Source organism: Mangifera indica, chromosome 2, assembly GCF_011075055.1.
Source record: "Mangifera indica cultivar Alphonso chromosome 2, CATAS_Mindica_2.1, whole genome shotgun sequence".
Classification (NCBI taxonomy): domain Eukaryota; kingdom Viridiplantae; phylum Streptophyta; class Magnoliopsida; order Sapindales; family Anacardiaceae; genus Mangifera; species Mangifera indica.
The window spans coordinates 20,107,254-20,123,832 of NC_058138.1; the positions used below are offsets into that span (position 1 = coordinate 20,107,254).

At 33.8% G+C, this 16,579-nt stretch overlaps 3 protein-coding genes across 4 annotated transcripts; 2 read left to right on the top strand and 1 right to left on the bottom strand.

Moving 5' to 3' along the window:
• The first annotated feature begins 3,027 nt into the window (after positions 1 to 3,027).
• On the top strand, positions 3,028 to 3,994 carry LOC123208661 (germin-like protein 9-3). The gene has a single exon (XM_044626182.1). It carries the CDS (start codon positions 3,028 to 3,030, stop codon positions 3,787 to 3,789), a length of 762 nt encoding a protein of 253 aa, XP_044482117.1. The 3' UTR covers positions 3,790 to 3,994.
• Positions 3,995 to 6,701: 2,707 nt separating this feature from the next.
• Positions 6,702 to 7,636, top strand: LOC123204632 (putative germin-like protein 9-2). Its single transcript, XM_044621404.1, has one exon. It carries the CDS (start codon positions 6,827 to 6,829, stop codon positions 7,436 to 7,438), a length of 612 nt encoding a protein of 203 aa, XP_044477339.1. The 5' UTR covers positions 6,702 to 6,826; the 3' UTR covers positions 7,439 to 7,636.
• Positions 7,637 to 9,473: 1,837 nt separating this feature from the next.
• LOC123209468 (histidinol-phosphate aminotransferase, chloroplastic-like) lies at positions 9,474 to 16,046 on the bottom strand. 2 transcript variants are annotated; one of them, XM_044627539.1, is made up of 10 exons: positions 15,889 to 16,046; positions 15,179 to 15,427; positions 14,872 to 14,955; positions 14,599 to 14,753; positions 14,376 to 14,473; positions 13,418 to 13,526; positions 12,529 to 12,686; positions 11,694 to 11,836; positions 11,444 to 11,584; positions 9,474 to 9,962 (listed from the first exon to the last, which is right to left on the bottom strand). In XM_044627539.1, the coding sequence occupies exons 2-10, from the start codon at positions 15,419 to 15,421 to the stop codon at positions 9,831 to 9,833; spliced, it is 1,263 nt and encodes a 420-aa protein (XP_044483474.1). In that variant the 5' UTR covers positions 15,422 to 15,427; positions 15,889 to 16,046; the 3' UTR covers positions 9,474 to 9,830. The 2 variants fall into 2 exon arrangements, with proteins under 2 accessions (XP_044483474.1, XP_044483475.1); XM_044627540.1 differs by lacking the exon at positions 13,418 to 13,526 and having other exon boundaries at positions 12,529 to 12,603.
• Between the last annotated feature and the right edge of the window lie 533 nt (positions 16,047 to 16,579).

Consider the following 16,579-nt stretch of genomic DNA (forward strand, 5'->3'; position numbering starts at 1 on the left):
TCTCTTATTGACAAAACGTCGTCCAACACTCTATTATCCAAATCTGGACAACGTTTGTCATCTTTGGATGATGGTAGTCTTTTGGATGACTTTGTCTTATTACTTTGTCGTTGGTTGGTCGTTCATCGAAGAAAGTCACTTGATTTTAGGGGGGGAAAATAAATTTTTTTAAACTTAATTTGGAAGAAAAATGTTAGTTTTTCAAATGAAGAGGGAGAAATGAGACATAATTTTAATTATTTTAATATTACTGATAAAATAATAAATTTATACCTTAACCCTAATAGAAAATTTGTGGATGTGTTTTAAAAGATTAAAACTTAGGTGAGTATTTGAGTTTTTCATCCATTATGAGTATATATTTGTCACTTTAACAAAACTTGGGTGGGAAATTGTCCTTTTCCAAAAATGTTATCATCCAAATCTAGATCAATAATATTAACACCTCTTCAAATTGATATTCAAAAATAAGTACAATAATAACACCAACGCGTTACTTGTCAACTTTATCAAAACAGCAGTGTTATATACATAATTTTGTACATAAATAGTAACGTATCATTATATGAATAGGCAATTAAAAATTAAAGATAAAAATAATACCCAATTACATAATAATATATCATCATTTGTGTATAACAAAATAATATTATTCTCATAAAAAATACACTTGTATTTGAAGGAGAATTGATGCATGATTTCAGCGTATTGTTACTTGCATTAAAAACATGAATTAAATATGCATTTCCCATTTGAATTGGATTTTGATAAAGAAAAAAATATTACTAGGGATTTGCCTTCAAGAAATGTGTTATATTGGTGAAATATTTTCATTCTGTAATGTTATGAGTGTACCTACTTTGATTATATAAATAAATATATATTTTTGTGTCATTATATGTTTAGGTATTAATTTATGTTCAATTTAAAATCATCCAATCAATACGCATAATTTTATTGATTTTCATTTATCAAATGATTCCACTTCTTTTTCCTTTTCTGGGAATATATTGCAGAATTCAAGGAGTTTTCCTAGGAATATATTGCAGAATTAATGTATATTCAGTTGTGAAATAACACAAAGAAAGACGCAAACGCAATTTTTTCTTTAAAATTACGTGATATCGCTGCCCGGCATTCCTACCCGATAGCAGCCATTCTCTTGTTCTCTTCCAATAATTGAAAATGGTGGAATTCGTAGTAGATGGTATTCTCTCTACAATGACAAGATTTGGTCATCTATTATTAAAACTGTATTATGAAGATGTCCTCTCGAACTCAAAACTTAATTATGTCTACTTCAAATAAAAGCTCAACATTTTTGGACTCAAATCTAGTGAGTAAACCAAAATCTTTAGGAGTTCTTTTCTAATTGTATCTTTTACACAATGTCTTTTTTCTCTTTTTTAGGTTTGAAATTTTTAAATGCTTCTTAGGTTCAAAATAAACTGAATTTGGTAAATGAAGCAATAAATATTTGAGAATAGTTTTGTCTTCAATAAACAATACGAAGGATTTAAGATGACGTTGTCACACCTCAAATAATATCAATTTACTAATTTTTTTTATAATTTTTATCAAAAATTATTATAACATTAATCGTTTTAGTTGTATGACTTAGACATGATGATAGACTGTGTCAAGCCGTCTCCAACACAATCCATTGTGTCTAAAGATTGGGTTATGCCCAAGTCTCTCAATTGAGAGGCTATGGAAAATAAGTTCAAACACAACCTACCCTCATTATGGGTCAAACATTGTCTCACCCTACTAGATAGACTTATGTACTAATATGTCAAGTCTCAAGACATGATTCAGGGCCCTCAGGCCATGCCTTGGCTGGCTCTTGTGGGTTAGTATGTAAAATTATATTTTTTTTAAAGTTTATTATTTTTGACAGATCATTTCATATTAATCGCAAGCTTTATCTCAAAGCCCCAATATAACTTGTAACATTAAACTCTAAACATTATATGTCTACTCTGACCTACGCATTCTAGTGGGTTTTAATGAAAGTAATACAAAAAGACTGCACGTTACAAATCATCCAAAGCCTTGTAACTAGATTGATTTAGCAAAGTTAGAAGATTAAATTGCCCTCAGCAAGACAATTACATGACTAAAAACTGCATTCTCAACTTCGCCAGGATATTCAAGAAAGCTTCTTCTTTCTGTCTCTCATATAATTTTTTGCCAATTATTTTTTTTGAACTGTTGATAAAAAAACATATGCCTTACTTCTTTATATCTATGGATATTCTCATGATTCTTAGGAACATGGGATAATTGACAAAAACAGAAGGAAGAAAGGATATCCTTTAATGTCAATGCAGTTTAATATTGTAACTCAATCTCAGGATACTCCAGATGGAACAAAGTTTATGTTAACAACTGGTAGAATTAAAAAAATAATAATAACAATTATTTGGAATAGCTGATATACCAACAACGAACTATCTATAACTTCAATCTTTTCATTTATCAACCAAAAAAAAATTTCAAAAAAAAAAGAGATGGAGCAGCAATGACTAAAATAGCACATGGTAAAATATTTCCATTTCAATAAACCTTCTGCCATACATAATTTAGATTATATAATTGATTATTATTTTATTTTTAATTCAATATCATTCAATTACATAATAACATATTATTTGTATATTTAAATTATATATAAAAAATGTATACTTATAATTTCTCCCCAATTATACATTATAAAATTTCAATGAGGTTTCAATTACAAAAAATTAAACTTTCTTTTTTTATTCCAGTTTTTATATTTAAATGTAAGTAAGAGAAATTGAAAATGAGACCTTTTTAAATACAATCAAGGTTTAATTTATTGGCCGTTTTGTTAAGCCCCTGTCATTTTTAAACGTCCCTCTTTCCTTTCTGAAAACGAAAATAAGATCAACCACAACCAGTGAAGAACAAAAAGTGATTCATGAATTGGCAAAAACTTAAAGACATCCTTAATTTACTTCTTGTCATCGGCCAGTTGACAGCTTAAGCTTCGACCACATAAGAATGAGTAACTTTGTAATATCCATCTACCGCAGCCCTGGGCAAAATAGAGCTTTCCTCCTTCACCTCCCAAACTCTATAAAAACAACTCTAGCTTCTTCAGTATTAACTTGTCTTCTCAAAATTCTTAACTTTGCACATCAAGTACTTCACCATGTCTTCTCAAAAACTCTTCGCCCTTTGCTTTCTTTAGCAACCGTCCAAATGGCATTCTCCGGGGATTCAGATATCCTCACTGACTTCCATCTTCCACCAAAAGTAACCCAAGTCTATAGCAACTTTTTCACATTCACCCGCATGCGGGCTCTTGTCGGTGCGCCACCGCCAACGAATTATACGGTCACCACAGCAAGCTTGCCCGAATTCCCTGCGCTCAATGGACAAAGTGTTTCATATGCTGTCCTTCGATTCCCTGCCGGCACTTCTAGCCCTCTTCACGAACACCCTCGCTCTGGTGAGCTCCTTTTCCTTGTGAAAGGCCACCTTACTGTTGGTTTCGTTGACACAACCGACAAGCTTTTCGTTCAGAAGCTGCAAAAGGGTGACATGTTTCTATTCCCCAAGGGACTTGTTCACTTCCAGTACAACAGTGGAAAGACATTTGCAACAGCGATTTCTGCCTTCGGGAGTGTAAATCCAGGCACTGAATCTCTTCCCAGCACTCTGTTCACCACAGGCATTGATGATACAATCTTGGCCAAGTCTTTCAAGACTGATATTGCTACGATTAAACGTCTCAAGGCAGGGCTTGCACCCAAGTCCTGAGGATAAAATTTAGTCACTTTAAAGTGTGGAATTAGTTTTCTTTAATAATATGTGTTCTTGGATTGTGCAATGACAAATCTTTCGAAGAGGAAGTATTTTCTTCCTTTTCTGAAGATTGCTCCTTTTCCTACAAATTGTAATGTTGTTTCTGTTCATCTTTGACTAATTATGTGCAATTGTAATGTTGTTTCTGTTCATCTTTGGCTAAATATGTGCAATGGTGTATTTTTAGTGCCTTGGTTAATTAGAATGGTGTCCCTCAATGTATGTCATTATTTAATTAAATAATTTTAAATTAAAAATTAAAATAATCTTTAGTCACATTATTAAAGATAAAATTTTTTTTTTGAAAGAGTATTCCGAATGAAAATAAAGTTACTTTTTTTTTCGAATGAATGTATTGCATAATAATAATAATAATTATCCATTAAATTCCTCCCAATATTCATTTAGAAACAGTTAGTTCATAACAAATACTGAGAATTCCAAGAGTATCGATGTGTTTCACATTTATCTAATTTTCTCCTCTCCTTCCCTGTCAGTCCCACCCGACTCCCATGGACTTCCAGTCCCCGATACGACACCATTCCCCTTCCTTCAACCGCTACCTCACTCCCCACCCTGACCAACTGCCTTCTCACTCCACCTCCGACACAAAACTCGATGAACACGGTATCTTCACCATCGACATTTCGCCATCCAACCACAACCATCACCACCACCTTAACAACAACAATAAAAAAACCACAAATTTCTTTGAGAGTTTTGGAATTCGAGCGGCGCTGTTGGAATTTCCAACTAATTCTCAATCTTATTGCCACGAAGCATCGATTCCTAGGCCGTGGAAGATCCCGAGTGTTCCGATGCTGCAATGTGAGCGATTAGGATTTGGGGGATCTCAGCATCAGGTTGCACCAGTAAACATGCCAATGCTAGCGACGGAAATGAAGAAGTATAATTTTGATGAGACTGACAAGGATGATGAGGCGGAGGGTGAGTTGATTCCGCCGCACGAGATTTTGGGGCGAACTCACTCCTCAGTTTTTGGGAGCTCGGTGGTGGAAGGGATTGGACGGACACTCAAAGGGAGAGACTTGAGACAGGTTAGAAATGCTGTTTGGGGGAGAATGGGTTATATGGATTCAAGGGCTTTGAAATAATTTTATATATATTAATTTTGTTTGTGGATTTGCAAATGTTGTTGTGATCTTTCTGTTGGGGGTAATGTAAATATGGGAATGAAAATGGTGAAATTAGAATTAATATTTATTTTGTTTGGTTAGTAAGAAAATGTGGGAAAGTTTAGGGTTGCTTAATTAGGGAAAAGCAATTATGTGAAGTTGAAAATGACTGTGATTGGTGCTTTGATGTTATAATATTTAGGCATTGAGAATTTTCATGGAAATGGGATGGATGCTGTGCAAGAACTTGTCTTTTGATTATTTTGACTTGAATCCAAACCTCATAGCAGAAGTTTATCATCCTCAATCATCGTTTCCTACATGAACATGCTGCAGCTTCCAATCTGGAAAATTGTTTCTGGGATTAATGGAACTGCATTTTGTTATTGAAATTTTTATGTTAAGGCTTCTGAATAGGGTGTTGTCATGGATGTAAAATTTCAGTAGTCATAATATACTTTCATAATTTCAACAACATTTCGCCAATCATTAATGTAGATGGTTGGATTCATGCTCACCACTAATTATTATTGGACACACGGGACCTTACATTTAGGAGAAAAAATATCTATTTATAAAGATTAGAATTTTATATATGAGAACAATCTTAAGTAAAAAATATTAGTGATTTAATGACATACTTTGTTTTTAATTTTACATATAGTACCAAGTTTTACTTTTCTTTCTGGTAAACTTAGACAAAGGCTTCCAAAAATAGTTTACATTACCCATGATTCATTAAAAATGTTAGGGCAAAGGAATATTTCCCATCCAAGTTTTAGCTTAATCTCAACAATATGTCCATGACAAATGAAAAATCTAAACACCCAGTCATTCCAAAACTGCCATTAAATTTTTTGTTAAGTAAAATAGTAAAACCATTATTTAACAGTAATATTAAAAAATATATAATTTTATCATATTTTCTTCCTTAGGTTTTAAAAATTAATATTTAACCTTCAAGTTTGAACTTTGAAAAGTGACTTTTTTTTCCTAAATCTTTAATTTTTTTCTTCACTCGATGACACTCATCATCCTTCACTGGATGATAGAGCGTCTTCCATTCTCTGATCGATAAAATGTCATCCGACACTCCATTATCCAGATCTGGATAATGTTCGTTATCTTTGGATGATGGTCGTCCTCTGGACAACTCTGTCTTGTTCTTCCGTCATTGGTTGGTTGTTCGTCGAAGAAAGTCGTTGGATTTCAGGAGGGGAAATGCTAGTTTTTCAAACTAAGAGGAGGAATGAGATATAATTTTAATTATTTTAATATTATTGATAAAAAAACGAATTTACCCCTTAACCCTAACAGAAAATTTGTAAATATATTCTAACATATTAAAACTTTTTTTAATAAAAAAATGTGTACTTATAATTTCTCGACTCATACATTATAAATTTCAGTGAGGTTTCAATTACAAAATTAAACTGTCTTTTTTTATTCCAGTTTTTATATTTAAATGTAAGAAAGAGAAATTGAAAATGAGACTTTTTAAATACAACCAAGGTTTAATTTATTGATCGTTTTGTTAAGCCCTTGTCATTTTTAAACGCCCCACTTTCCTTTCTGAAAACGAAATAAGATCTACCACAACCAGTGAAGAACAAAAAGTTGTTCATGAATTGGCAAACTTAAAGAGATCCTTAACTTACTTCCTGTCATCAGCCAGTTGACAGCTTCAAACTTCGACCACATACGAATGAATAACTTTGTAATAACTATCTACTGCAGGCCTGGGCAAAATAGAGCTTTCCTCCTCCACCTCCCAAACTCCATAAATACAACTCTAGTTTCTTCAATATTAACTTGTCTTCTCAAAATTCTTAACCTTGCACATCAAGTACTTCACCATGTCCTCTCAAAAACTCTTCGCCCTTTTGCTTTCTTTAGCCACTGTCCAAATGGCATTCTCCGGGGATTCAGATATCCTTACTGACTTCCTTCTTCCACCAAAAGTAACCCGAGTCGATAGCAACTTTTTCACATTCACCCGCATGCGGGCTCTTGTCGGTGCGCCACCGCCAACGAATTATACGGTCACCACAGCAAGCTTGCCCGAATTCCCTGCGCTTAATGGACAAAGTGTTTCATATGCTGTCCTTCAATTCCCTGCCGGCACTTCTAGCCCTCTTCACGAACACCCTCGCTCTGGTGAGGTCCTTTTCCTTGTGAAAGGCCACCTTACTGTTGGTTTCGTTGACACAACCGACAAGCTTTTCGTTCAGAAGCTGCAAAAGGGTGACATGTTTCTATTCCCCAAGGGACTTGTTCACTTCCAGTACAACAGGGGAAAGACAAGTGCCACAGCGATTTCTGCCTTCGGGAGTGTAAATCCAGGCACTGAATCTCTTCCCAACACTCTGTTCACCACAGGCATTGATGATACAATCTTGGCCAAGTCTTTCAAGACTGATATTGCTACGATTAAACGTCTCAAGGCAGGGCTTGCACCCAAGCCCTGAGGATAAAATTTAGTAACTTTTTAAGTGTGGAATTAGTTTTCTTTAATAATATGTGCTCTAGGATTGTGCAATGAAAAATCTTTCGAAGAGGAAGTATTTTCTTCCTTTTCTGAAGATTACTCCCTTTCCTACAAATTGTAATGTTGTTTCTGTTCATCTTTGGCTAAATATGTGCAATTGTAATGTTGTTTCTGTTCATCTTTGGCTAAATACGTGTAATGATGCACTTTTAGTGCCCTGGTTACATCCATGGCTAACTAGCGTGCAGCCATGGATGTAAAATTTCAGTAGTCATAATAATCCTTCATAATTTCAACAACATTCTGCCAATCATTAATGTAGACAGTTGGATTGATGTTCACCACTATTTATTATTGGACGGCTGAAAGCTAATTATTTGTTTGTCTATTAATTGAATTATTGGACACAAGGGAACTTACATTTAAGAGAAAAAATATCTATTTATTAAGATTAGAATTTTATATATGAGAACAATCTTAAGTGAAAAATACTAATGATTAGAATTTTATATTTAGAATTTTACATGTAGTTGTCTATTATCACCAAGTTTTACTTTTCTTTCTGGTAAACTTAGAAAATGGCTTCCAAAAATAGTTTCCATTACCCATGATTCATTTAAAATATTAGGGCAAAGGACAACTTTCTATCCAAGTTTTTAACTTAATCTCAATAATACACTCGTGGCAAATGAAAAATCTAAACACCCATCTATTTTTAAATTGTCGTTAAATTTTCTGTTAAATAAAAAGTAAAACCATTTTTTAACAATAATATTAAAAAATATATAATTTTATCTTATTTTTTCTCAAGTTTTAAAAATTAACATTTAACTCTCATACCTAATCTTTTAAAAGTGATTTTTTTCCTAAATCCCCAATTTTTTCTTTACTCAACAATGCTCGTTGTCCTTCACTAGACAACGAAGTGTCATCTATTCTCTGGACGATGAAGCGTCATCTAGAATGGACAACACTTTGTTGTTTAGATCTGGATGTTGCTCGTCATCCTTGGACGACGGTCGTTGTCTAGAAGTTGCCCTCTGGACAACTTTGTCTTGTTTTTCTATCATTGGTTGGCCGTTTGTCTGAGAAAGTCGTTGGATTTAAACCTTTTAAAACTTAATTTAGAGGAAAAAATGTTAGTTTTTCAAACTATGGCAGAAATGAAATATAATTTTAATTATTTAATATTATTGGTAAAATAACGAATTTATCTTTTAACATTAACAGAAAATTTACAAGTATATTATAATAGATTAAAACTTGTGTGGTGGGAATTGTCTTTTTCCCAAAATGTCATCATCCAAAATTAGATCAATAATATTAAAACCTCTTCAAATCATCGGTAACACGGTGAGAATAACTTTCAAAATTAGTACTTTTCTTATCAAGCTTCCTAATCATGCCAACCAACACAAAACTTTATAAAATGATAAATTCTTACCAAGTTTGGTGTGGGTTGGGAGTCTTCATCCATGTCGCATTCACTGAATTAAAAATGAAGTCCCGTTTCTGTTCGGATCCCTTACCTGTTGGCTATTGAAGGCGGTTTATTCATTTTTTTTAATTTATCTTAAAAAGTTCTCTATTAAAAATATAAAGAATCCATCAAATTTTAAATTTCAAGTAAATTACACGAAAATAGTTTTGTGAGAAGTCTAATTTGTTTATTTATTTTAACTTAGCCTTTAATAAAATTTAAAACATATAAAAGTTATATCTTTATGGGATTTTGAGCCCGGTCTAGCTGAGATGCCTAACTCTTTCCTCGACTTGAAATCCATATAAGATGACCATTCGTCCCATCCTCGCCTTGTCAGGCCCCATTTTTTATGTATCATCCCTGGCCCCCACGGGCCCTTCCCCCTTGGGGATTTTTGCCATCCCTAGGCGGAGGCAAATTTGCTTTTTGCAATCAGGGATCCCAGAAACCACAGAATTTATTTGCTGTCTGGGCGTGGGAACAATGACCATGTGCGAATTGAATGCGTTAAATGTTACACAACCTTCAGAAATGGACAACATTTCAGGCTCACATTATCCAAAAAAAATGTTACTGTAACATTACACCGGATTCTATCATACTGTAGGTTAAGTATCTAAAACAAATAATTCACTCAACGTTGCTGGCAGAGGTTTGCCAGAAAACCAGGCACTCCAGTTTTTTATGCAACATTATTTTTCCTAAAACAGGAAAGAAAGAAAAAGCACACTGAGCCTGGCGCAACGTCACCAGCCAATACTATCGTTGATAAAATCTTGTAGTTACCAACTAAAGAAACAGAGAAAGCTTCATATGGGTACAACACAGGAGAATCAAATTATGAGCTTGGCTTGTTTTACGCTCGGTTTCCAAGCTTTGTCTTCAAGATTCAAGAAAGGATTCTGAGGCACTTCATCAAAGCATCTGTGTGTTCAGGCTTCCCAACAGACACACGTACATAACCCTTTAATTCTTTCTTGTTATAATGCCGGATCATGACACCCATTTTTGCAAGATCCTCCTGTTTAACAACTTTGAAATGTTAGCCGAGTAACAGATAGCAAAACCTTTTCAGTATCATTTTCAGGTGTAAACCAATTAGTAGCATAGTGATATGTGAAATTTTAGAATGACTATAAACAAGACACCTAGTACTTGAACCGCATGGGATGCAAATACACTTGGGTTTCGGAGTAATGTGTAGTTCATATATGATTCAAATATTTAGGGTTCACACAAAACTCTTTCTACAACATACAGGAGTAATCAAGTTTCCGCATCATGTTTTGGAGGAAACAACCCAATGAGATTGAGTAGAAACCACCATATTGGCGATTAGAGAAACCTTGATGAGCAGACAACTTGCATTTATTTGGGAAAGACCTATGAGCTGCTGCCTTCTTTCTTGACTGTTATTCTACCAGTGATTAAGCTATTCAATGTGGTCGACCTCAATAATATTAAGAAACTTAGCTCTACCCCAAATGGGGAAGATGGTATCATTAGAAAATGATGAGAATATATACCCAAACTAATTTCTTTCTGACGATAAACTTGAAACAAATCAAACTCAGTTTTATCCACTTATCGGCTTTTACTGTTCATCACCAAAGTGAAGAGAAAGGATGAAGGAGAATATCCTTGTCTTGAACTTACCAAAGCCATAATTTTTCCTTTAAACTTTCAAATAGAAAAAATACAATATAACAATTAGTGGATCTCAATCATCCACTAGTCCACTTCCTCTTTGGTCAAAGCCTTGGCCTAAAACACAACTTCCAGTCACTTCAAACCACAAGGTCTTTGGCCTTTCCTGAGTAAATTTTAAACACCAAACCTCACTATCCTCTTTGAATTCTTCTACAATCTAGTTGGCAATTCATATAAAAGTAGGTTCTCGTAACACAATCAGTACTATTTAATTTGAAATAGATACATCACACATTTCAGCACTAAAAAGATGATAGGGTCCACCAAAAAAATAAGCCTTGAACTCAAATGCCAACAGGTTATTAAAAAAAAAAAATCCGATCTGCTTCTATGACAAACATAATGTGCAAGTCCCAGTGATGTAGCAGCATCACATGGTCGAATAATTACAGAGCATTAAATTCAACATGCAGAGATGCATCTATACCAATCACTTCATACAAGCTAAATGCAAGATAGTGAATGTTATCTAACTACAGAAATCATGGTATTAAAATTTTAAGAAGTTCAAAGAACTACCAAGATTCCTAAGACGAACGGCAGCAGTAAGCCCAGTTAAATCTACCTAATTTTCATTTTGGTATCTTTGGATGATGAGGAAGCATGAAAATATCAAAGACATCAGACAAACAACAAGATAAGGTTTACAGATAAGAAAACATACATAATCCATGACAACAACAAAACCAAAAATAAAACAAAGAATGTTGTTATACCTGGCAACTTACTGGATGCAAAAGTAAAAGATATTGCACTCTGTAAAAGCAGGATTTGTAGGACAGAAATATATACCTTTAGTTTCTTAGCATCCTTTCCAGAAGTAACCTCACAAAGAATAAAATTTGAATAGCTTGGATATGGATTGAGAAATAATATTTCCTTCAGAAGTTTAAAGAGCCTCTCCCGTTCTTGTATCAACATCTCCTTCACATTCTGAGATATATTGTCAACTGGTATTAGGAAGTATGCTAAAATCGGTTTTATGTTTGGATCAGAATATTATACAAGCACAAAATAAAGGCCTAAACAGAAAGGATAATACCTCCAGGTATGCAGGGTTCTGCAAAGCTGCACATGCAGCAACTTCAGCGGCAACAGAAACATTATAAGGTTGCTTTGCTCGCCAGACATACTCAATTATGCTCAGAGGAAATGCTCCATAACCAACACGAAGTCCAGCTAAACCTACAAGCAATTTCATTTCAATATGATTTCAATGGGAAAAAGTCAAATCATTGTACATGTAGCTAATTAAAGTAATCCAGTATAACACTAACTTGTTGGTAAAAGATTTATTGGATAGATATAACTCATCACCATATCCTCAACATAGCTCAACAAAGGCTTCTATCCCACCATAAGAAAAAGCTACCAATTACAAAAAATTGAATTTTAAAAGTCTAAAGACATTTAGAACTTTTTACATCTTTTACATTATCCAAAATCTTGGTTAATTTCACATTCTAATGATATATATCATCAGACAATTGGCGAGAGCTAAATATATTACAATTCTAAGCTGACCCCTTGTAAACTACACCAAAAGTTGATATTATAAGCAATACATACAGTGAAAACAAATATTGTTTATCTCATACAACCTAGCACAGACAGTGCAGTGCATAAATCAAACTATGGATCAGACATGTTTTCATCAATGACCTTCTAAGATCCTTGTTCCACTAATTAGCAAGACACTATAATATGAAAGAATCCCCATAGCAACAAATTGTACTTAAATGTTTATTAAAGAAGGAAAACAAGGCAACAAGTTTTGTTTGATACAAGTGAAATAGTTAATATCTCTAACCTTCACAGCTCTGCACATTAAGCTTGATTCTTAAGAAACTAAATAAGACAAGATAGAAAGACAATACCAGCTCTTTTGCTAAATGTACGGAGGACAATTAAGTTATCATGCTTCTTCACCAACTTCATCTTGGAATCAAGACCTGAAAACTCAATGTATGCTTCATCTAGTACCACTAATATGGGCATCTCAAGGATCTTGAGAAGATCTTCATCATTGATGATACTGAGAAACCATAGTTAACATCACAAAAAAAAATTTCAAGAGAACCCTAAAAGACATGAGAAAAAAAATGCATGCACTTTTCTGCATTCCAAATTTAAATCACAGTTAGGAACTTTCCTATCAGAATAATCACATCAGTATTACACAAAAGATGTAATGTTAAAAAAAGAAGAGAAGTAAATTTTAATTTTTGAGCACCTTGAGAACTAAATGGATGTTTTGACAATTTTGTCTGAATACAAAGATGAAACCATCTTAACATTTTCTAAAGAAGCCACATTCACAATTCTTATGCTTGCCAAAAATCTTACTACAACTTCATCTAAAAACAATTATGCTTTTGACTCAATGTGTGAACAGATTAATACATGCTATGCATCAAAGGTCAAGACCTTTGTCATTATCATTGTCAAGAAGCCTCTTTAAAGAGCTACCTGGATCTAAGCTTATTCTAGATAATAATAATAAAATAAATAAATTCAATTATGAGAAATCGTTTGATATATCAAACTTGAGCATGAGAAGAGAGCTCCAACACATAAAAACCAATGAGAATAAAATGATTTATGATCCTATTCAAGTGCTTATTGCATCTACACATATAAAAACCTGTTAAAAAAATTATTATGGGAGACATTGGCCAAAATCCCTTGTATCTCTTCTAAAATAACTATAGTTTCATTACAGAAGAATGCAAACACAGCCTGTAAGCAGAGAAAATTGAGAGTAACCTTCCATCTGGATTATTCGGAGAAGTTAAAAATATGCATTTTGGTTTCTCCCTCTCAACAGCATCAGCAATGAGTTCCAAATTCAAGCTGAAGTCTGAATTCCTTGGAACTGCATAAGATTACACCGTAAAAAGTTACATCTTAGATAAACACATGAATCATGTCCCAAGGTAGGTACAGATAACAAAGAGGACTTTTTGATCCTGGAAAGGGTTTATGTCATACTTGGAAGCTTTACTGAGTTCTAGTCTACAGAGGGTTCACTTTAAAATTTGTTTTGCATGACCCAGCAGTAGTTAAGTCAACTAAGTCTTATAGTTGAATGGGCTTTTAGTTATTAAATAGTAACTATTGTTTTCAAGTGTAAAGTTTCAAATTCTTAGTAGTTTTGGGATCCAAATTTGATTTAAGAAAGTGGAGGTAGTATTCTAAGGATTATGAGAAATGCATTTTCCTTGTTGAATTCCCACAATAATTTGTGAGTTTCTATCTGTTTTCTCATTGCTTCTTCATTTCCATCTCCTATTTCTTCTTTTCCTTTCTTACTTGAAAATCCACATCAACCACATTATTACTATTATAACCATCTAGCAGAGTATTATATTATACATGAAAAGAATAACATGGAAGTGAATCTAGAGAGTGAACAAGTTGTCCACAAAAAAAAAAAAAAAAAAAAAAACCCTCAAAAATATAAATTTACCACTTGGAATTCTAAAATTAGTTATAAAAAAGGCCCTTAAATATCCCAAAAAGAAACTTGAGACACCTCAAGACACTATTTTATTAAACTCAGCCCTTTCTAATGTCAAATCTTAAACCCAATGTTCCTTCCAAAACAGATCTTACACTTTGACGGAGTTAAATAGATTAACCCATCAATAAATCATTAAATATTATTAAGAACTTTAAAAGCTATGTTGCAGAACTTAAAAGCTACCAGAAAGCTTAACTTTACCTTTGATAACATGTGCACCATTAACAGCAGCATCAAATTCATACATGGTAAAGGTTGGAGGGCAGTCCAAAATCTTGTCACCAGGATCTAGTACACATCTGTAGATACAGATAAATAAGAGGAACGATCTACTATTAGAAACTTTACAGTTCTTGAAGAATATAGATATTAATGCATAGTTTCAGAAGCATCAAATATATAAGCTCAAATTTTATTAACTAACCGCATAATCAAATCAATGAGTTCATCTGCACCACAGCCAACAAGAATGTGATTTGATTCAAGCCCCGAATCTTTAGATAGGGCATCACGCAGTTGGCGACTTTCAGGATCTGGATAGATATATAGGAATTTCAATTGTCCCAATGCTTGATGAACCTACAAACAATCTAGAACTTGTACTCGGGAGATAAAGGAGTAATTAGATGTAAAAATGATACCAGTAGTCACTACACTATAATATAAGACACAGAGTATGATGTTGCATATTACTTGCCTCTGGAGGTGGACCATAGGGGTTTTCATTTGCATCTATTTTGATAATATCCTCAGGTTTTCTTCCAAGTTGGCTTGATAAAACCTATAAAAAAATCTTTTAAGAAATACAGAATCCACCACTTAAATGGAAGTGAATTCACCAAAACAAAATTGGGTATACTCAAGCAGGTAGTAATAGAGGATTTGCCAACTTTATAAAGATAGGCAGCGGGAAACCAAATCTATTTGAATCAGCACATAAGACCAAAAATCAACAAAACAAACAAGGACATTCAAAAAGGTTTGAAAGGATTGTTCTCAATTACCTCAAAGGGCAAAATTAGCTGATAAGGTGATAGTTTCCTCAAATGTTGTCGAATAAATGTGTCACCAGTCAAACTCTGTTGACCCTGATTCACCTGTTGTTCTAAAGACGTAGTGGATGCCATTGTAACGAGCCTTCTCTTGTTTCCTTCAAATGATAAATGCGGTTTCTTTGGTAGCACAAATTGGTGAAAACTGGTGTTACACTTCAGTGAACAAAGAGATGAGGTGCCAATCACACCCATTAATATCTGCATTGGATGCAATTTAATTCAGTCTCTGGATATGTTTTACTATAATAGCATTAAGTTTCCACATACAAAGAAAGTGCAATTAACCCAATTTCCCGATAGGGAGAGAATAGGTAAGGAAATAAAACTCATTTGCCAGGAATCACCCAAAATACTGGGTCAATATATATGGAAAAAATATATGTAGAGAGTTGTAACATCGAATGCAAGGCTAAAAAATAACAGTAAATGTGGACAAATATTATAACAAGATTTCAATTTGAGGCTTTTGGCAAATTTCATTTCTAATTGCGAGTGAACTGACAATTTACATATGAAAGAAACTGAACTGATTAAAAAAGTTACACTAAAATGCTCAAAATATATTAATAGAACATGTAACATGCCTGAAAATACAATCATATAAACTATTTTTAAAGAATAATACAGAATCTTTTAGTGGAAAAATGGAGTATACGCACGCCTAATGACAACGCCGGAATCAACTGACGAACAGCAGCGGCACGACAGCGGACGAAGTGAACAGAGTGAGAGGCGGCGGCAGCTTTTGTTCTTCTCGGTAGAGTTGTGCTCGGCCCCTCACGCCAACAAGCTCAAATGAGTATCCGCTTAAACCTTTGTTGGTTTTAGTTCTATAGAGTCTACATTTCGCGTACACAAGGTTTGACAAAAGAACCCGCAACTCCACCATTTTGAAAAAGTAACACTTACTTCACTACAACTTTTAAATCGAAGCACATTATGAGTATAGATAATCCTTGGAATAGGACCAAGACTACGTGCAATAATAATGACTTAATTAGTTCAAATCATTTAATCACGAATAGGGTACAATTTTATAATATCCTTAAAACAAGGAATTAGTTGTGTGATTTCAACTGATAAATAAAAATAAAGATTATTGAAGGTGATTTTTTTCCCCTCAGGATGTCTCTGCTTTGTAAGGGCTTATAATATTTATATAAAGGGATTTCTAGTTGTATACATTCCCAGTTTTTTAACGTGATTAAACCTCCATTCACTGGGAAAATGTCCCGTGGCCACGACTCTTCCATCTCCATCTGATCGAGCCTTCACTGGGTGTGTGCGTTCCATCCATGATGCCCAATTTTGTAGGTTGCTTAATGCTAATGCAGAGTTCTATTAGTGATC